We start from the raw sequence: 20436 nt of genomic DNA on the forward strand, positions 1-20436 counted from the left end.
TGGGACAAGGGCCACAAAAAGAGGACTTGACAACAAAGAGCCATAAAAGCCTGGTGCAGACTTGAGGCCTGCTTCTGAAAAGACAGACGTAAGGAGCAAGTTTGCGTTTGAAATGAAATGTCACAGTGATGTAAACACTGATTCATGGCCAAGCAAGACTTAAAAGCTAAAGGCCATGCTGCACAACCTGTTACATACTTTGCCAGGCGAAGTAACAGATATTGAGTGTCTCTCTATTCTGTGTGTAGGTGACGCGTCCCCTCAAGAATGTGGTTCTCTTCCTCTCGCCGTTCGCTTCAATTTCCCCTCTGGTTGCTTACTTCACTCACACAGCCGAGAAGCTGTCGCTTGAGGAATCTGGAAAACACCAGCGGGGAATGAGAGGAATTTCTGCTTTTCGTTTTTCCTTAACCACCCCCTCACCCCTTGCTTTCTTTACTTTGGACGCCTCTGCACAGCCGGCCCCTTGAGTTTTCTCTTGTTTCTGAATGCTGCCCAACAATAACAACCTCTCATAAACAATGGGGCTTGTTGATTGGGGGGTTGAGAGGGAGAGTGGCCGCTCCTGGCCCGTGCAGTCAGTTTTGCTGGCAGCAGGCCTCACGAACGGTCCTAAATGTCCGAAAGTACAGGCTACATCAGGGGACTGTGAAAGATTTAAGGGAAACTTTAAAAATGCACCATCTCTGAAGGACCATAAACACATGCTTTAGTTCTTTCTTAATCTATCTTTCCTCCAAAAGGACTTTGATGGACCAAACTCTGAAAGGGGATGCTGGTCAATGTCAGGAAACCACAAAAGTACAGGGGAAAAAAAAATTTAGTTTTGGAATTCACTGCTTTTACAGCACACATGGATTTGTAAAGGGAGTCTGGATCACATCGAGGAGGATTTTGAACAAGACGACCTGTCTTTTCAGCCTATGGGCAAAACACAGCGAGAGTAACATTCCATTTAAACAGCAGAGAAACAGTTAAACCCCGTCTGTGACAGTGAGAGGATAATACAGAGTGATGTGTCCTGGGATAACTCTGTCTCTACCTTTTCCATTTTGGAAGATGATACTGCACATTAGTGGACATTGTCCCTCATCTGCTGAACCGTTTTTATGACTTTTATATCAACTAAATCAAAATAAAATGTCAAAAGAGATTCTTGTGAATAGGATCGGTAAACAAACCACTGCATTTGATTATGATTTCCTACAGGCTGCATACCAGAGCAAGGCTTATGAAAATAAAATAAAAAAAGGTTTTCCAAAATATCGATGATGCACAAACAAAACATTACACAGTCCAGTGACAGAGCAACAGATAGGCATGGGCCCCCCCCTTGTGGACAAAAAAAGAAAAGAAACTAGCAGCACCTAGTCTTGCATTTTCTGTTAGTGAACTGTGGTAGAAAGTAAACCTTATGCTACTTGTGTAGTCTCCATCACAGACAGATTTTTGTTTTCTGTCTGTCATCACAACACATTACCCATTAAAGCAAATATTATATTAACAAGTAATTCAAAGAATAAACACTTAGTTATAAGAGCTTTAAACTTTATTCGTAAGATTTAAGGAATCACTTAACATCCAAAAGCATTCACTCACGCGCACACCAAGCACTCATCAAACAGCCGTTCTCCGTTCAAAGTCTTCATCAGCATCAGTGGAATTAGTGAAAGGTTAGCTGTCATTGGTCGTCATTTGCCTGCAGGCTTGAATGGATCAGACCATATCTTCACCCCTTTAGATAAAAAAAAAAAAAATGAAGATGGAACAAAATAAACAGTGTCAGCATGTATGTAACTGCCACATTACACCACTGTTAAGGCACTGAATTACACATAATAGAGTGGTAACTCCTCTTTTCTACACTTGTTTCAACTGTATGTGCAATTAAATCAGATTTCCATTTAACGTACTTGAAGTACTGTAGCTGATTATTAATATTGTCTTGATATTGTAAACTACTTACATCTGGTGCTCCCTAAGTAAAACAAACAAGATATGCTGGCAAGAACTGCGCTAGACAAAAAATAAAAAGGAAATATAGCACTGCATTGAGCCAGTCAATCTGTGTATTACAGACATGATAAATCGTTGTAAAGTATACCAGTAACTGACACTTAGTACATAAATCTACTATGTGCTCTTACCTACGGGTTGAACATCTGCCTGGTTCACACCTGCCCGGTTCATCTTCTGGACATCTCCTAGCAAAGAGAGAAGAGAGTACAGTATTGTCAGAAGATGTAAGTGGTAAAAAAATCACTGTCATGAACAAGATTTTTCACATTAAAGCATTTTTGCTTTTTTTTTGGTCTGCACTGTTAGTAACATTGGAAGAAGTGTATCCACATTATTCTACTGCATGTCCTGACTGGAGCTTTCCATCTGTGTTGGCCAGAACTGGCTCAGATTAAAGACTGTCCAATAACTGAATCGGCTGTACAAAGAAACACAGTGGAACCACAACTATTTAACTGAATGGATTTTCCTGGCACCGCTCTATCTTTGTCTTAGTTGGTTTAACTACATGTTTATGGTTTTGGAAAAGTGGAAGGGAAACCTCTGGGTGTCCAGTTAAAACGTGCTTGCTTGCAAGTCGAGGTGGATGGCACTTTTGACTTTGGCCATATTTAGCTAAACAGTTCATGTAGATTAAAGTATATTGCCCCTTTGCCAAGAAAAGCAACAATTAGACAGCTGCAATAGGAAAGAATTAGCACAACATATTTAAACGCAGCAACATGCTAAATGACATTAGTAAACTGTCTGATAGTGTAACTGAAATGTTAGCAAAGCTGTTACTTACTGTACTCGTCTTTATGCGTGAGCGGGTAGAAAAATATGGGGTAAAACGCAACGGCAACAGCCGTTACAAAGCCTCCAAATACCAACGCTATTCTCTTGTTTTTTGACATTTTATTTCTGCATCGGCTCACCTCCAAGTAAACGCAGTGTTTACATAAAATGTTTCCGGTGTAAAAGGTCACACGCGTCAACAAAAGCGGCTGGCGGCGTCAAGGTAGTTTGGTTCTTATGTTTGGTTCTTCTGAGCTTCCGTACTGAAGTAGTCACATGCTGCAGCACAACAATAATAAGGAAGTCTGGGTGAAGATGATTTGAGAAGTTATTTAACGATTCTCTTGACGGGCTAAAAAAAAGATGAGATTTTCAGTCGTTGTTGTGTTTTTTCTTTGCTGCTGTTACTCAGCAGAAGAAAACAAGCCAATTCAAACATTTGTAATTCCTCACAGTCACATGGATGTTGGCTGGGTGTACACTATTCAGGTAGGTTCTGTCACCTTGTTCTTTATAAGGTTTCAAACTTTACAATCATTGTGTACAGCCTGTTGTTTAACAGTTGCCTGTCACCGAATCATTGAGTGTGTGTATTTTTCATTTTACATCATGCAAATGAGTGTGTATTCTCCCTAGGAGAGCATGCACGCCTATGCAGCCAATGTGTACACCACTGTGACTGAGGAGCTGTCAAAGGCTGCAGACCGCAGGTTCATCGCTGTGGAGCAGGAGTTCTTTCGACTGTGGTGGGATACTGTGGCCACAGACTCCCATAAGAAACAAGTAAGGACACATGATGGGTCAGTACTCCGTACTGACATAAAATAACGCAAGGTAGTTTCGATAAATGACCTACTACAATCAGAATCAGAATCAGCTTTATTTGCCAGGTATGAGGACACATACGAGGATTTTTTCTTTGGATTATACATTGCTCACAAGATACATTCTCTTAAAGGGATACTCCTGTATTGCACTTTCATAAAGTGTGGGCACTTGCAAGAAACATATTACAAAAAGAGTACATCTGAGGCCAAGATATCCTGATTTTAGTTGCTGTTTTTACAGGCTAAGTCGGCCTCAAATTGTTGGAGTGACCCTTTAAATACACAGTAACTATAATTTAACATGTTATATGGCTTGGTTGACTTTCTAGGTACGACAGCTTGTAAAAGAGGGTCGACTTGAGTTCATCATTGGGGGCCAAGTGATGCACGACGAGGCTGTAACTGATCTAGACGATGAGATACTACAAATGACAGGTAGTGCAACACATTTCCTGCCCCTGTAAATGTCAGTTTGAGACTGAGAGAATGAGGTATGTAGTAGACTTTGTTTTTCTCTGTGCTTTCTCAGAGGGTCATGGTTTTCTCTACGAGACGTTCGGGGTGCGTCCTCAGTTTTCATGGCACGTGGATCCATTTGGAGCCTCTGCGACCACGCCAGTCCTCTTTGCCCTGGCTGGGTTCAATGCCCACCTCATCTCCCGCATTGACTACGACCTCAAAGACGCCATGCAGAAAAACAAGGTATTAGTTGATGCTTCAGTCCAAACACTACTGCCATCAGTGAAGGGAATACTGTTTTAAAAATTCCCAAATTGTACAAACGTCACCACAGATCAGGTTGACAAGCCAAAGAACACATTTCTTTGGGAGCTGTTCTTATACACTTTCATCAGAAAAAGAAACTGGCATTGTCAATCTAACCTTGAAATGTTACATAATAGTAACAGCATGTTGTTTCTCTATTTTTTTTGGTACAGAAACTACAGTTTGTATGGAGAGGTTCTCCCTCTCTAAAAGAGAAGCATCAGATCTTCACTCACACTATGGACCAGTTTAGCTATTGCACCCCATCCCAACTGCCATTCTCCAACAGGTAGTCCATGTTTAGACCTTTTATTGGTAACAGACAGAAATGCCTTGAACTCTTGACCTATTCAGTTTAATATCACCATTATCCCATATCCATAAATTTAGCAAAATTTTTTCATTTTTGGAAGAGTTTTTTCATCAAATGGAAACATGTTCTTACGTCTCAGCTCTGGTTTCTATTGGAATGGAGTTGCCATGTTCCCTGACCCCCCTAAAAACGGAGTTTACCCTAACATGAGCCTGCCCGTCACCAAGGAGACAGTACAAGCCTACGCCAAGACTATGGTGGAGAACATCAAGCAGAGGGCTGCGTGGTTTAGGACGAACCATGTGCTCTGGCCATGGGTGAGTAAATAGAAACGTGTGATCCTTTTTATTTAATGTCAAAGCATCAGTTTTTAAAGTTATTGTAATAACTTCACAAACCCTTGCTTTTTTGTTCTCTAGTAGATAAACGCGTAACTAAAATCTCCTGCACTATCCTCGTGTTTCAGGGCTGTGACAAACAGTTCTACAACTCATCTGTCCAGTTCAACAACATGGATCCTCTAATGAAGTACATCAACCAGAACAGCAAAGAGTTTGGGGTGACAGTCCAGTATGCTACTCTTAGTGAATACTTCCAAGCCATCTACCAATCAGATCTTGTCTGGGAGCTCCGTGGGAGTGAAGATTTTCTGCCATATTCCACTGGTGAGAATCTGTATTCTAAAACATAAAACAAAGCATCACCTACTTCATATGAAAGGACAAAGAAACACAATTTTTCTTGTTGAAATCATCTACTGTGGCCAATTTATTTCTTAGAACCGCACCAGGCGTGGACAGGGTTTTACGCCTCCAGAAATGTTCTGAAAGGAGTGGCACGACAGGCCAGCTCCCAGCTGCAGGCAGCAGAGACTCTTTTCACCCGGTACCGAATCAGCTTCCCTGACGGACCTGTAGCTAAAGACTGGGCCCTGGATAAACTCAGGGCGCTTCGCTGGGCTGTCTCAGAGGTAATTTGTCAAAATATTTTACTCCTTAATCAGAAAATAAAGCTAGTAGATATTGTCTGCTAATATTCAAACACATGATAAAGATTACAAAATTAAACTGGTTTGTAATCAAGCCAATTTAACACCTGAAATGCACTGTGTGTATTTAGGTCCAGCACCATGATGGCATCACTGGCACGGAGTCTCCCACAGTGGCAGACATGTACCTGCAGCATCTCATGCAGGCCTCGATGGGAGTGGATGAGCTTCTGGCTGCACTCTTCCTGCTGCCGCACAACCTCAACATACCCAGCATCCTTGGCAGCCGCTCCCACAGAAAAGGTGTTTGTAAGGGGACTGCAGCTTACATTAGCAGGCTATCATATGTGCTTTGATCTAAAAGCTAACAAGGGGTGTGTGTGTGTGTATGTATGTATGTATGTATGTATGTGTGTGTATATATATATATATATATATATATATATATATATATATAAATGAGTCCTTAATCTCCTCATGCCAGGTGTTCATCAGGCTTTGGAGCAACATGTCATCGCTTACAACCCATTAGCTTGGAACACCACCACTATCATCAACGTCACTGTAACCTTCCCCACTGCGGCCGTCTTTGATGATGATGGACAACCGGTGCCTGCACAGGTGGTTGTTGTTGTTGTTTTTTTCTGAAAACTGACAGTAACAAATGATGTCTTTAAAGACGAACTATGTAACTTTTGCTGAACTGTAGTTACATGAGGCAGTTACAGGAAATGTGAGAAATGGTAAATCATCTTCTTCTGTCTTTTACAGATCCAGAAGTCCGCACATTCCAGTGTGACCTACGATCTTTTCATCATGGTGGAACTTGGAGGCCTTCAGCACAGGAAATACCTGATTAAGTTCTCTGAGAAGCTTTGCTCTGGGAGGTCCAAGTGTGGCCGGACTTATAAAGCTAAAGGGGTTTTGTTCGAGAGACGGAACATCCGGGACTGGTTGAAAACAGGGAGGAGGCTCCTGCCTGTTCTGAATGAATGTTACAAGCTGATGTTTGACCAGGATACGAATCTACTGCACAGCATCACTAATCTGTAAGATTGTACAGATTATGTTGAACCCCATGCAGATATATTTAGGTAGTATTTTCACTAAACATAGGGAGTAGTTAGAGTACCGTTTACAGATGACAAGTCATATTTAAGCAAAAATCACTGGTTCAAGCTTCTCAAATGTCTCTTAGACACTAAACTAAACACATTTGGATTTCTTTACCTTTGGGCAAAAAAAGCAATTTGAAAATCCACACTTTTAGAAATTGCGATGGCCATTATTTAATATTTTCGGACACTTTAAAGACCATAAGATTAACGAGTTAATCAATAAAATAATCAGCAGATAATTCCATAGTGAAAATATTTTTTAGTTCCATTCATCACTTGTCAATCCAACTTGTGGCTCGAAAAAAAAAAAAGCTTTCCCCGAATGCCAGTGTAACCCTTTGATCTCTATGTCATTCTTGACAGTCAAGGTAAAATGACCGTGAGGATGACTCAGGATTTCTGGGAATACCACACAAACGGAGATGTAAAAGCAGGGCCCATCTCTGATAACTACATCTTCAGCGCTAACGGTTCTGCTGTGCGGGCCTACAAGGCTGTGGAAATGGAGATTATCCCCGGGAAGATTGTGACTGAGATCAGGCAGCACTTCTACAGGTGGGTAAAATGAACCGGTTGTAGTGCAGTAAAATGAACCCTAAATGTGACATTCACTCTTACATTTTACACTTTGATATATTGAATCTTTTAGAGAGGAAAGTGATAAAGACTACACCTACTCCATCACCACACGGGTCCCAGAATGCTTTGGGAGCAGACTGCAGTGTCATAGGCTGGAGCAGACCTATTCACTGGGTCCCCTCCATCTCAACACAGAAGTCATCCTCAGAACCAGCTCCTCCTTAAAGAACAACCGGACCCTGTACACAGATGACAATGGCTATCAGATGATGCAGAGGACATACAGGAATTTCACTAATAACACTTTAGCAAGAGTAAGTCAAAAGAAAACTGGTATTATTAGAATACTGGAGAATGTAGAATAATCCATATATAATGTGCATTTTGCAGAACTACTTCCCCATGGTTCGGGCAGCCTACATTGAGGATGACTGCAGCAGACTGGTGCTTGTCAGCGACAGAGCCCACGGTGTGTCCAGCCAAGCTAACGGACAACTAGAGGTAAATATATATATATATATATATATATATATATATATATATATATATATATATATATATATATATATAAACTCCTTTTCAGTTGGTGTTCAATCACAAACAGAAACACACGTTAACATCCTGTGTCCCCCTGCCCCCCCCCTCAGGTCATGCTCCATCGTCGTCTTTGGAACAACTTACCCTGGAACCTCGGCTACAACCTGACCCTCAACGACAGCTCGGTCATAAAGCCCACCCTGTGGATGATGCTGGGCTCCATCAGTGCCACCTCCAAGCTCTACCAGAGGGAGGCAATAGAGCTGCAGCACAGACCTGTCATCATGCCCATAGACCAACCACGTGAGGGCTGCATGACATCAGAAACTATTATTTTTTTCTTTCGTTTGTAGCAGTTACAATTTTTTTTTTTTCCTCTTGCACACCCAGAGAGACCCTGGCAGGTGGAGAAACCTAGAGGAAGGTCTCCTGTGCGTTCAGTGGTCCTGCCACCCAACCTCCACCTGCTCAGCCTCAGTATTCCTGGATGGAACTACAGCTCTGATCATGATGTTCACCTCAGCCACATTCACTCAGGTCCGAAAAACTGGTGGTTATATTGTGCAGTTTTTAAAGTCCTCGCTGATTTTTCTCAGGCAAATTGATAGACCTTTTTCTTCATCCTGGGAATTAAATTCTGAAAAGTGTAAATTTTTTTGTATGACTTGCATCTAGGTAAGGACTTGCACTCAGAGCCAGACTACGATCGGGTCCTGTTGAGAATCATGCATCTCTTTGAAGAGGGAGAAGACCCCGAGCTTTCGAAGCCAGTCACCATAAACTTGAAGGTGCAACAAAAATACTTAATTTCTACATAATAATGTCACCGTATTGTAAGAGGAAAGCCTTGCATTGCGATAATTTCAAAAAAGAATTGAAATAATCTTTTTTTAATGGTCAACGGTCCTGTGTGAACAGGATGTTCTGCAGGGCATAGGGGAAGTAGAAGTGCTGGAGGAGCGTTCTCTCACAGGAACCTGGAATATCACCAGTCTGCAGAGGTGGAAGTGGAGGACTGCAGATACCTTAGAAACAAGTGAGAACTACTTTGTTTTTGGCACTGGCAAACATTCTGATGTACATTTTATGAAATACTAGTTTCCTCATCCTTTTTACATACCTTGTTTTGTTTTCTCTCAGACAACAAAAGGTGTTGGAGTTGTGGAGATGAAGCTTTCACTGTGACCATCTCACCCAAAGAGATCAGGACCTTCTTCATTCACTTTGCCTCCAGGAACTTTTAGGTTGAACTGTCTTCTGTGAAGACAGCCAATCTTTAGAAATAATATGACAATGCTTTTAAAGATTTTTTTGCTACACTGTTAATTAATGCTCTTTTTGCATATTACATCAATTTGTTGAGAAGCACCGATGTGTTGATTAGGTGTGCACATTCTTTTTTTGACTCCCTGTTGACTCGCACTAAATAAAATGATTCTTTTTTGTCATGTTTGTTCTGATGTCTGACTTCACTAACACTGGCCAACCAACACCATATTATTATTTTTGGGGGGGGGGCATTTTGTCCCCACCAGGGATAAAAATAATTCAGCAGAGGCAGGGATATGTAGACCAAAAAATGGCGTGTGCATTTCTCCGTGGATTGAGCGTTTTGATACTGTAACAGTATTATAGCACCTCGATCTGCTTTATAATTATAAAAGACATGGAAATGTCACTTTTTACAACATGGGACCTTTACATGTAAATTATATTTTGCTGCTTTGCAACAGACAAACAAACAAAAATTTTTGCTGTCAGATTTTGAGTGGTAGGCCTATTGCAGATTTAATAAACTCTGAATGGTAGTCATCCAACATGGCCGCTAGGGGCGTCACATCCCCATAACCAAACCAACTTCATGCTGCGACAGTGAACATCAAAAAGACAACACCCGAGGAGAACAAAACCTCGGCTCGGTCTGTCTGTGTAGCACCATAGCAGCTGACCAGGAAAATAATTCAGCACAATGTAAGGTTTTAGTATTTGCGTATAGCACGCCATTATCGCATGTGAAGGAGACGACGTCGTTTGCAATTTGGTACAAGATGAGCAGCGGCAGTGTGAGTTCTCTTTCCTTCATAATGTGCTCTTTTATCAGCTGCAGGATTTTGAATTAGGATTGCTATTTAAAGCGAGTCGGCCTGATGCATTTTGTTGCATGTAATGTCACCTTTTACACTAAATTTCTGCATTGTCCTTGTGCATCGTTTAATATAACGTTTTTATTGTCAAGATGCTGGATGCTGTGAGGACTGAGGAGGCGTTGCATGTGTTGCTAGGAGACTAGACTGGGAGGGGCTGATCTAAGCATTTTTATATCAGAATTGAGAAAAATGAAGCTTTAGTATAATTAGCTAATGTGTATCTTGCCTTTTACATCCTCTGTGACTGTGTCTGTGTGTGTGTGTGTGTGTGTGTGTGTGTGTGTGTGTGTGTGTGTGTGTGTGTGTGTGTGATGTAGAAACGAGAGAGGGAGCAGAGGAGGAAACTGCAGCGATTTCTAAGTGACCTGGCCTTACTTGGATCATTACAGGTTAGTGAATGCACAGAGATGATCACACACACACACACACACACACACACACACACACACACACACACACACACACACTTAACATGGTCACAACTATTTCTTGCAAATAATCTTGTTTGTGTTGCAGGGCTTTAAATACTTCCAGCCTTGGCTAAGAGGGAAAGAGGAATTGCTGTTGACAGTCGTTAATGAGGATCTGGTTAGTTTCTGTAGAAAAGCACATACAGTACATCTCACTTACATATAGTCCTATTGATTGTGTTTATCATCATCAGTGACTGCAGGAATGACCCTGTCCCCCCCCTACCTGTCCTGTCCTGCAGGGTTGGCGTTCCCCAGGGTTTGTGGTCTCCAGAGCCTCCTCCCACTCCTCCACCAGCAGCTGTAACAGCAGCGACGTCTCCCCCAGCAGTAGCTCCCCCAGCCTGGACAGCCGGAGCAGCTCTCCCCTGCCTGGGGAGCCTCCAGGCTCACAAGACCCTCCGTTGCACACACACACCAAGACACAGCCACAGACTGTCAGGTGATTGATGCCATGTTGTGTGTCTGGAAATAGAAACATGTATATGTGTTTAGTTTCAGGGAAAGCTCATGGTGATTGTGACATATTTGTAATGTTTTCAAATCTGAAATTGGGAAACAGTTTGATAAAGTAGCATGTTGACATCCATTGGTTGGTTAGTTTTGTACAAAACAAAATACTCACTATAATGATGCTTTGAAACAGCAATTATGTAGCTTAGAATTGGCTAATGTTGCCCGTCTTGCATGACAAGCAGAATGGTTCCATTTTGAATAAATATGTCACTAAAGTGCTGGGGAAAAAAAGCGAGAAACAAAGTCATTACAGCTTCTTCAATGTAAGGATTTTCAGATTTTCTCAATTTTATAGAGGATTGTAAATTAGATTGAGATTGAAAAAAACAAGCAGGGTGTTTTTAATGTCCATCTATTGTCTTGCTGGCAGACTTTAGACACAAACACATTGGTTGACCTCTCTCCTCAGGGACCCCAGCAGTGAGGAGCATCTCCTCCCAGCCTCTCCCAGTGAAAGAGAGATAGCCGTGCCTGTAAGTGCTACCTTCGGCCAGTCTTACTCTTCCAACCACTAACTTGCTCATTCAAGTCTCATGGCCTCGACTTTGTCCCTCAACAGGAGGTGAATTGCACTCTGTTTTTACTGGCCGGCTACGTCAAGTACGGACGCCCCTACGCCTGGATACGCTCTAATCACGAGCGCCTGGTCAACATCGGAGGAACCGATTCGATGGTTAAGGACACGCCCATGAAACTCAAGTCCATCGCAGACTGGCAGACGGGAGGTATGGAAACAATGTGAGGAATCCAAACATGAAAGAGCTATTGTTTCACAGCACAGATTTAATTATTACACTTTCCATGAGTTAAATCAGACACAGATGTCTTTGCTTGAGTTTACCCTTCATAGAGACTGTTTGTTGTGGATTAGGTGTGTGGAAAAAACTCTAGGTGCTTCAACATTACTATACTCTGCTAGACTTTTACAAACGCTCAGTACAATTAAAAAAAAAAGAAAATTGCATTTCTGTCTTGTGTTTTCTGTTGTGTTATTGTTGATTTCTTTTAGGGATCCGCGTGTGGGACGTCATCAGTGAGCTGGTGTGTCTGTGCACCGTTCCGTCTCCCTCCAACCCCTTCGCCCTGGACATGCGTTACATCAAAAGTCTTCCCCTCCCTGACCGCTTCCTCGTCACAGGCGCTCTCCTCAACTTCCTGGAGATGTACGTGGTTTACAGAAACCGGGACGAGTTGAACTATGACAAAGGTAGGAAATCTTAGAAAGTCATAGAGAAGTACAGCACAGTACATCACTATTATTATGATTATTATTGAGACCAGCAGGTGATGCTGTTTAGCTACATTACAAAGAAATCCAACGTATAGCCCTTCCACATTTGAATTCAGAATTCATGATTCAGTGACGGTTTTTGACATTAGGTTTCTCCTTTCAGTGGTCGAGGAGGTAAAGCCTCTGAGGCGTCTTCACGTCCAGTCCCTGTTGGAGTTACAGCGACACAGGGAGAGCTCGGGGTTGGCCGGTAGTCCCACAGTGCAGGACTCTTCTGGAGAGGAGTGACTTTAATTGTTCCTATTTGATTCACATCCAGATGAGACATCGTACTTTTACTGACTTCTTGTAGAAAAAAGAAAATAGGTTTAAATGTGTGAAATGTCATAAGAATGACTGTATTTAGTCACTTTATCTTGTTGCTTTTGTATTGCATACAGTACACAATGTACAAATCTATTTCTTTTAAGGCTACACAGTCCAGTTGGAGATGTATCTGTATATTTACTACAGTTGAACAGTGGTCACATGTATGAGTTTTTGAAAATGTGACAACACTGGAGAAATAACCCTGGGAAATTACTCACATGACTGAGAGTAAACATCCCAGGACCTCTCTGAATGTTTTGCCCTGCCACCCCCAAACTCTTCAATCCTGCTCTCCCACAAACACTCTTAACAGCTTCAGGCCAAATATAACATTTTGACAAGTTGAGTGAAACAGAATAATTTGTCAGGGTCAAAGCTGCAGAAGTTAAAGCTGGTTAAATATGTGTCTTCTTGAAAATTACAGCAGAATGAAAAAGCGTGTAGACAAACAAGTGTTGTATAAAAGGTTTTAATATTTCATAAAATACATAATTAAATATTTACAATAAAATAAAGCAGGCACTTTAAACCCCTTTTCTGAGATCGGGGCTGCGCCGTTTGTAATTACAATACATCACGAGTACAAAATGTTAAAATTATCTGATAAAAACCTTGTGGCACATCAGTCAAAAACGTCTTTACTGTTTTAAAAAAAAAAAAAAAAAAAAAAGGGCAACATTGCTAGCTTAGTTTTGGTCAGAAAACACAAAATGAAAATGAAGGTAGCCTCAGGGTGTACCACTAATCCTCAAGTCTCTCATTTGTAAACCATAAGACAGAAATCACCATCATGAGAGCACGTTATGCAATACTGCACATATCAATGCCTATAATCGTCACTTTAACTTAGGTAGTTAAGGCACCTTTTCATGGCTTTGGTAATGTGAACAAGTCGAGGGCTTAGCATTACAAGCACATTGTAGCATCTACTGATGAGGCTCCTCCAAATGCAAAGTCATGGTTGGGCATTTCACAACCCCCCCCCCCCCCCCCCCCCCCCCCTCCTATTGGAATGCAGGTGCATGGCTGCGCATTCCACACAAAGGCTTCACATGGGAACACAGCGTTCCCAGTGTTCGGACACAAACAAACCCGCAAGTCATGACTGAGTCTGTTTATCCCACATAAATGCAAATAATTAATCGCAGTGGACAGACAGGATCTGTTTTTTGTTTTTGCAGGATGAGGGGAGTTCTGCTAGGGTCTGTTTTTTACATTTACAATCCAGGTGCTGCTGCTACTGACCTCTTAAAATGTAAGACATTTGGAATTAAACTGATGTGTTCAGATGTCAAATTTGACAAAGTGCTCAGAAATTACTAACTGCATTTATGTTCCTTACAGACTAATCATTTTTACTTTGTATAACACTGCATTTTCCCCTCTATCTTAACATCTATGTAATCTTGGCCAAAACTCTCACAACATAGATTAAAAGGGTGGTTTTGTCCATTCAATTAAAAAAAAAAAAATGAAGGCTTAAAAAAAAAGCTTGTCGTCTTTTTCCAGTTTTTGACTTTCATGCGTGGATCATTTGGCCAACAGCTGCTATCATTGTTGGTTTAATTGTCCCTTTCCAACAGACCAAACTCTTCGGTGGCTTAAGTATCAAGTAGACTACTTAGAAACAAACAAGCCACCCCCTCCCCCCGAAAATGATCCAGTCTGGTCCACAAATGGCTTGCAGCCAGTCACGAGTCCTACCATAGCTGTTGGCAGGTGAACAAAGGCAGCCGTCAACAGCATTTTGTGCTACATTAGACGCCACAATTGCAAAAGTCAACAGACAACTTTGCTGCGTCAAAAACCTACAAGTCAAAACGCTCACTGATTATGGCAACATCATCTCATAAGTCCTCATACATCCAAATATGGACTTCCCCACTTCCCGTTTTCATCCCTCCCTCCGATCAGTGCTGTCATCAGGTTAATGTGGTCCCATGTTTAAAGGGTAAAATCGGGGGTTCAGTTCCAGCTGTCAGAGGCAGATCCTCTTCTCGTGATGGCTCTGAGAGGGCTGTGGGACACAGAGCCCCTCTTCTTCCAGCGAACTGAAAAGAAAAGGCAGTCAGTGATGAGTCAGTGGTGTTAGCTTGGCAGCTGCAAATGAAAAATGAACACTGGTGTTTAAATGTTAATTAGTAGCATCCAACCAGCCTCACTAGTTTGTCAACCGAGACTCTAAAATGTCCTGGTGAGGTAATTCATTTACTACTTCAGCACTTGGTTTTCATTACTTTCACTAAATGTGCTTGCTGCAATGGCACCTTAAGCAATCTTATCTTTTTAAACAGCTTGGAGAGCAAAAGCAGAATGTATGCTAAGGATAATGAATCAGGGAAATGGTTCTTTAATCGTAAACCAAAGAACTATTCTGCCTTACAAAGCCAAAATGCAACAACCACATATTCCATTAAAATTAAGCCAAATCAATTTATTGACATCTGTTAAAAATATTAAACTTATTTTGCTATAAAAAACAATTGGAATTTGAGGGTGAAAAATCGTAGTCTAGTAGAAAACCAAGGCAGCTAATTTAGTGTATCTTCTAAATGAAAAATGCTGAAACATCTTAGTGATTGAGTTTATCATGCCACATAAATAAGGCAGTAAATCTAATAAAAAAGTAACACTACGTTAACTAGCTAAAGGTAATTGGCTTAGCTTAGCAGAGTAGCAGTAAGTGCCATCCCTACAGCCTCTGACTCTAGTGGTATTCACATGATCTGATGTGGCGAAGCCATCTTTAATTAATCCCCTTTAAATGTAAACTAACGCATTGATTAAAATAGACAAGAAATCTGAACAAGTATTTAAATGTTTTGTAAAGTCTCACCTTTTCCCAGACTGGATGGCAGCGTAGAGCTCTTTGAGATGGCGGCAGATTTGGGCGACTCCTCTCCACGTTTCCCCTTCACCTCTCCTGGCTGCAGCGTGGCCGAGCCGTCCTGCAAGTCACTTAGTGCCCGCTGGAAAGAATGTGCCAGACAAGTCGTCATGTCTAGTGCCCGCTCTGCACGGCTGCACCAGAACACTCGACACTGCAGCTGTTGCCCCTGATGTTTGCAGATGTACAAAAAGACATTGGGCCGGTTGGCATCCGCGGCACAGTACGCAATGTCCTGCAGGTACGTCTTAGTTAGCTGCCGACCTGTACTCAGTTCCTTGACCTCGACGTACCTTGGGCGCACCACCAGGGCGTGATCTTTGCTCAGCTTTTTCCCATTTGCAATACCTTCCAGCAAGCGGCTAATAGCGTCCTGGGCCTGCTCTCGATCCAGAGAGAAGATTTTCTCTGTGCCCAGGTAGTGGACCTTAAAAAGAGGGTCGCCGTGGGATAATGATTCTGTGCGGTCGCGGCGAAAGCGGCGACGTAGCGCAGCCGGAGAGTTCTTAAGAGTCTGCATGAGGTGAAATGTGCTGAGAGACATGGTACGTTTCAGGCCGGGTTTGGAAGAAATTTTAGCTGAGGCGTATCTGCCGGTGGTCAGCTGGTCCTCTTCAGAGCCTCTCCCACTCTTCCACTTTTCTTCTATAAATGGAGCACAGTTGCATCCACTGCTTTTATCTGAAATTTTAAAAAAAGACAGTGAAGTTAGCAGAGGAATAATTAAGCGGGACAGATGCTTTAAGCTTTGTTCTGATTTAAATAAGGTCAAGGACAGGGTTTCTCTTAGAAATGGGTTGTTTTGACATTGAGTTATCTCCTCAATATAAAGCAACTCTTCATTTTTATAGTTTTCAACTCCTCGATGTGGAAAACAAAACATGCAGTCAGCACAACTTGTACCGCAGCATGGAAAAACAAAAGGCCACCAAACAGGACCAGTTACGAAGGCATGTGAGGAATATTCATTCACCACAGACACCAGTCATTAAATATTTACAGCCTGGTTTGGGCTTTGTCCTTACAGCAGTGAACCCTTAAGAGGCATACAAACACACTGATGAATGGAAACATGTCAAAATCAATTAAAAGGTTACTGTAACACACAAAAGTGACACAAGTTATCCCAGGTACATAGCCATGTTCAAAGTCAACCCTGTGCCAAGTATTACAAACACTCATATCACCATGCTTTTAGTTACTGGACAATTCTGTGAACTTGCCAACTCCAGTCTTATACAACGTCCACATCTAGCCTCCCATTGTCTCCCATCCTACAAACCCACAGAACTGCCTGTTCTCCATTGTGTTAAACTTTATTTTTTCCCCTTTCTCTTTTCTTGGCCATTCTTTCAACATCCTAGCTCCTCAGAAGTGAGTTGCAGAGAGAACCACCGACTGTTCCAAGGTGGCAGCCATTGTTAATCAACCCCCTGTGCAGGAAACAGCTTTGCATTCCCCTCCTAAATATTTCTCCTACAAACAATGGCATGCTTCTGTGAGTTTGTCACATCACAAAAGAGATGCAAGTTGACCTAGAGCCTCGGCCAACCCAGGGCATGCTCATATACAGTTACACGTGTGGGTTACAAACGTACACCACTTTCACTTGGACACACACACACACACACACACACACACACACACACACACTTTGCATTACTGTACAACATTGGTTTTCCTGGTCACAAGGTTAAGCAAAAAAAAAAAAAAAAAAAAAATCAAACAAATTACAACCAAAATTTACATCCAGGTAAGGATTCATGTGCGTCACTTCTAATGTGATCTGAATAAACAACTATACTCAATCTGACATGTGCAAAGAGCTGTCACATCCAAACAGTCCATTCCGTTTTGTAAGGAGCCTTTGGAAGTGGACAGAACATTTCTGCTTATACAGTATTTACCTTCAACACTTTTCTGTAGAACAAACGAACATATGGAGAGATTCTTGCCCCATACGTAATCCTTAATATGATGCAAACATACAAATATAGTACAGGCAAATGTCAGCTAACAGGTTATATTAAGGATCTGTTAATTTCAGGATGCACCATACAAGATAGAACTTGAGATGAAACTATTTCTAAACACGTATTCTTCACGTTATGTTCTCCTTCCTTGTATGCCGAATTAACCATCATATAATAGCGATTACTTAAGCGGAAAGAAATGTGCTGTGCGACGTATCGTCTCAGAAATGAGCGAGATAACTTTAAATTTGCAGATTTAAGAGTTGTTCGGCGAGCACCGAAGGGTCACGTAAAACTGTCACAGTCGAAAACCAGGTACATTTCTCAGTAGATATTACCATTATGAATGAAATGATAATTTTGAACGTTTCAAAAACGTGTCTTACCTGGCCACAGTTTCATGCAAACGATGTCCTCGTGCGCCTCAGGTGAACCGCAGAGTTCCGTGATGTTTTTTTTTTAAACACACTGGGCAGGTGGAAGTCTCCTGTCCTGCACGTTCACACAAAACCCGTTTGACTGTCAATTAATAGTTGTGTGTGTGTATATATCGATTAAGCGCACTGTCGGTAACTGGTTTTCCGTAAACTCAGTGTTCCTCGTGCGCAAATAAACGAGACGTATGCAGACGGAGACAGATTATGTACAGACTGAATCATGCCCTCCGTTCCCTCCCTGCTCGACGTGAATGAGTTGAGTGAATCAGAGCTCGCGGGACAACCGTTTTAAAACAGCGTAGGCGCGAGCTCGTCACACACGTGGACGAGCAATTGTGTGAGAGGGCTGGTTGATGTATCAGCAGAGGGAGGTCTGAGGGGAAAAGAAGTGACGATTTACAATAGAAGAGAGATATGCAGTACATGGTAGGATGGATAACAATTATATAACAATTATTTTGTTTTTATACTGGCATTGGTGTTTTAAGGGAATTGCAGGCCTATGGCATACCTTGTTTATGTAGGCTACATATTTACACTCCCCCTTATCATAGTTTAAGAGTTAAAATCTACTCATTTCAAACTGTGTGACATTATTATGGCATACTGTAAATGCTGTATTTGTTCTTCATTGAAGCAAATATGATGTTTACACTGAGTAAAATATTCAAACCCAAGACTCCAGGCTTTTATGGTTCCTTAAAATTAAAAATGTTCTAGATGTCTTGTGCAGCATTTAAAATTTCCCCAAAATATTCAGCCTGTTGGTATTTGGTATGGTATACATGTTTGGTATTTTTTGGGCTCTCCACTAGAACTTGAATTACATTTCTGTGGGTTTGGACAATGTTTGACTGATCCAATCAAACGATCCATCATGCATGCCCAAGATGATAATCCTGTTTTACGAGGATTTACGACACTGCACGAATCACGATCTGTTCCACGCTTCTGCCGTTAGCCTCCACCGGGAAGCTAACAGCTAATTCGCTAGCTAGCTGACAGCTTGATTCAGTCTAAAATAACGTTAACTCAAACTAAACACTGGGTAAAGCAGGCTACAGCTGACATAACAGCTGTTATATATTTTAACGGTTATTTTCAGGTTTTATTTTGAGGGTCTTTTAAAGTTATTACATGCTGTCTCAGCTAGCGGTTAGCCGAATTAGCTGTTAGCTAAACTAATGTAGCTTCCTTTATTCAGTGGTGCGCAGTGGTTTATGGGATGAGTAGTTCCTTAGCTCGATAATGAAAATATGTACACAGTCTTGTACCTTTGACTTTTTTGGAATTTTCTGTTCATTTTTTCACTCGAAATGATATGTTGTATGCTTATAAGTCACGTCGTAGCTGGTTAGCCTAAGGCATGGTCTAAAACTCTTTATATACAGATTTTTCCAAACATCAATGGGAGAAATTAATGGGAAATTTACTTCCGGAACCCAAGGTCTCTCGGAGGAGGGGCGGGACTGTTGAGGTCTATTAAAACAACTGAATATATTGAAAAATAGCCATCAAAGTTTTCCCAAGCTGACATTCTTGAAACATCTGATTTTGTCCAACATTTCAAAACCCAATAAGTAGCTCTATACAGTGATATAAGTGTGAGAGAAGACAATTTGTTGACATTTTTGTTTTTTTAAATAACTTAAATGATTAACAGATTATCATAGTTGTTATTTAATTATCTGTCAATCAATCAACTGATTAATTGACTAATTATTCAGCACTAATTAAAAAGCTTTGTTTAACAGAATTTTGATAACATTTTATATTTTTGCATTTACATGACTAATGAAAATGTTTAAATGTAGGCTCAGCAATTAGTTGTCCTCATGTCACAAGCCCATGGCATCATGCTCTACCAACTGAAAGTCTTACTGTGAGTATATGCAACACAAGGCTTAGAGGAAACATCTGAAACCCAGTACCTTTCATTGCCTTCACATTGCGTCACAGCCCGTCTCTAATGGGGATCACTGGCCTCACTGGTTCAGATCTGCTTTAAGTGTTTATCCTGGGGGCATTTTGAACAGTGGCAGAGGGAAAACTTTAAACGGTTCCATGTGTGTATCTGTGTGTGTGTGTGTGTGTGTGTGTGTGTGTGTGTGTGTGTGTGTGTCTGGCTGGGTGTGCCTGATGTGGGGAAACAGTAGGGCCCCTGTTTCTTCTGGGTTTGGCCCAACAACAGTTAAGTTCTGAACGTCACACTCGCCTCATGCCTAGCAGGACACACTGGAACTATTCTTGGGGCACCGGTGACATAATGGACCATCTCATACAGGCACCCACCCTTTATACGTATCTCACAACAGGCAGCAAGAACAGAGTCAGCATCCAAACTGTGGCGCAGGCAAGAGTGTAGATGCAGCTCTGGAGCCCTATTTGGGATTTTTTTAGCAACATTGCATCTTGCTAAAAACCCTCTGAATGGGAATGTTGGTCGACAACTATTGGATAGATTGATGTGAAATTTTGTACAT

General features: G+C 41.6%; 4 protein-coding genes across 5 annotated transcripts; 2 read left to right on the forward strand and 2 right to left on the reverse strand.

Annotated features, from left to right (window-relative positions):
- Positions 1 to 1527: 1527 nt before the first annotated feature.
- On the reverse strand, positions 1528 to 3041 carry smim20 (small integral membrane protein 20). Its single transcript, XM_031289829.2, has 3 exons — positions 2807 to 3041; positions 2148 to 2204; positions 1528 to 1735 (listed from the first exon to the last, which is right to left on the reverse strand). Exons 1-3 carry the CDS (start codon positions 2913 to 2915, stop codon positions 1692 to 1694), a joined length of 210 nt encoding a protein of 69 aa, XP_031145689.1. The 5' UTR covers positions 2916 to 3041; the 3' UTR covers positions 1528 to 1691.
- A 118-nt stretch (positions 3042 to 3159) lies between these two features.
- Positions 3160 to 9366, forward strand: man2b2 (mannosidase, alpha, class 2B, member 2). The gene is made up of 20 exons (XM_031289819.2): positions 3160 to 3285; positions 3433 to 3579; positions 3953 to 4058; positions 4153 to 4325; positions 4562 to 4677; positions 4841 to 5018; positions 5168 to 5366; positions 5481 to 5671; positions 5821 to 5992; positions 6174 to 6310; positions 6461 to 6738; positions 7171 to 7362; positions 7457 to 7700; positions 7777 to 7887; positions 8034 to 8226; positions 8314 to 8460; positions 8599 to 8711; positions 8842 to 8959; positions 9064 to 9197; positions 9243 to 9366. The coding sequence occupies exons 1-19, from the start codon at positions 3160 to 3162 to the stop codon at positions 9165 to 9167; spliced, it is 3045 nt and encodes a 1014-aa protein (XP_031145679.1). The 3' UTR covers positions 9168 to 9197; positions 9243 to 9366.
- Positions 9367 to 9482: 116 nt separating this feature from the next.
- Positions 9483 to 14122, forward strand: si:dkey-19b23.7. The gene is made up of 8 exons (XM_031289821.2): positions 9483 to 9986; positions 10388 to 10459; positions 10587 to 10658; positions 10783 to 10982; positions 11466 to 11529; positions 11616 to 11781; positions 12066 to 12263; positions 12451 to 14122. The coding sequence occupies exons 1-8, from the start codon at positions 9972 to 9974 to the stop codon at positions 12573 to 12575; spliced, it is 912 nt and encodes a 303-aa protein (XP_031145681.1). The 5' UTR covers positions 9483 to 9971; the 3' UTR covers positions 12576 to 14122.
- Positions 13110 to 18228, reverse strand: si:dkey-19b23.8 (low density lipoprotein receptor adapter protein 1). Of its 2 annotated transcripts, none has more exons than XM_031289823.2 (3): positions 17903 to 18228; positions 15692 to 16224; positions 13110 to 13853 (listed from the first exon to the last, which is right to left on the reverse strand). In XM_031289823.2, exons 1-3 carry the CDS (start codon positions 17916 to 17918, stop codon positions 13563 to 13565), a joined length of 840 nt encoding a protein of 279 aa, XP_031145683.2. In that variant the 5' UTR covers positions 17919 to 18228; the 3' UTR covers positions 13110 to 13562. The 2 variants fall into 2 exon arrangements, with proteins under 2 accessions (XP_031145683.2, XP_031145682.1); XM_031289822.2 differs by having other exon boundaries at positions 13110 to 14707; positions 15493 to 16224; positions 17903 to 18224.
- Between the last annotated feature and the right edge of the window lie 2208 nt (positions 18229 to 20436).

This window comes from Sander lucioperca, chromosome 17 (genome assembly GCF_008315115.2).
Source record: "Sander lucioperca isolate FBNREF2018 chromosome 17, SLUC_FBN_1.2, whole genome shotgun sequence".
NCBI classification, from domain to species: Eukaryota; Metazoa; Chordata; class Actinopteri; order Perciformes; family Percidae; genus Sander; species Sander lucioperca.

Bases quoted from the DNA above. Each gene is read 5' to 3' on its own strand.
- smim20 (XM_031289829.2), bottom strand. From the start codon at position 2,915: ATGTCAAAAAACAAGAGAATAGCGTTGGTATTTGGAGGCTTTGTAACG. The intron at 2,205-2,806 runs GTAAGTAACAGC...TCTCTTTGCTAG, and splicing joins CACGCATAAAGACGAGTACA to GAGATGTCCAGAAGATGAAC. The intron at 1,736-2,147 runs GTAAGAGCACAT...TTTTATCTAAAG, and splicing joins GGCAGATGTTCAACCCGTAG to GGGTGAAGATATGGTCTGAT.
- man2b2 (XM_031289819.2), top strand. From the start codon at position 3,160: ATGAGATTTTCAGTCGTTGTTGTGTTTTTTCTTTGCTGCTGTTACTCA. The intron at 3,580-3,952 runs GTAAGGACACAT...TTGACTTTCTAG, and splicing joins CAGACTCCCATAAGAAACAA to GTACGACAGCTTGTAAAAGA. The intron at 8,712-8,841 runs GTGCAACAAAAA...CTGTGTGAACAG, and splicing joins CAGTCACCATAAACTTGAAG to GATGTTCTGCAGGGCATAGG.
- si:dkey-19b23.7 (XM_031289821.2), top strand. The intron at 10,659-10,782 runs GTTAGTTTCTGT...CCTGTCCTGCAG, and splicing joins CAGTCGTTAATGAGGATCTG to GGTTGGCGTTCCCCAGGGTT. The intron at 10,983-11,465 runs GTGATTGATGCC...CTCTCTCCTCAG, and splicing joins ACACAGCCACAGACTGTCAG to GGACCCCAGCAGTGAGGAGC.
- si:dkey-19b23.8 (XM_031289823.2), bottom strand. The intron at 13,854-15,691 runs GTGTTCTGGTGC...AACAGACCCTAG, and splicing joins GGCAACAGCTGCAGTGTCGA to CAGAACTCCCCTCATCCTGC.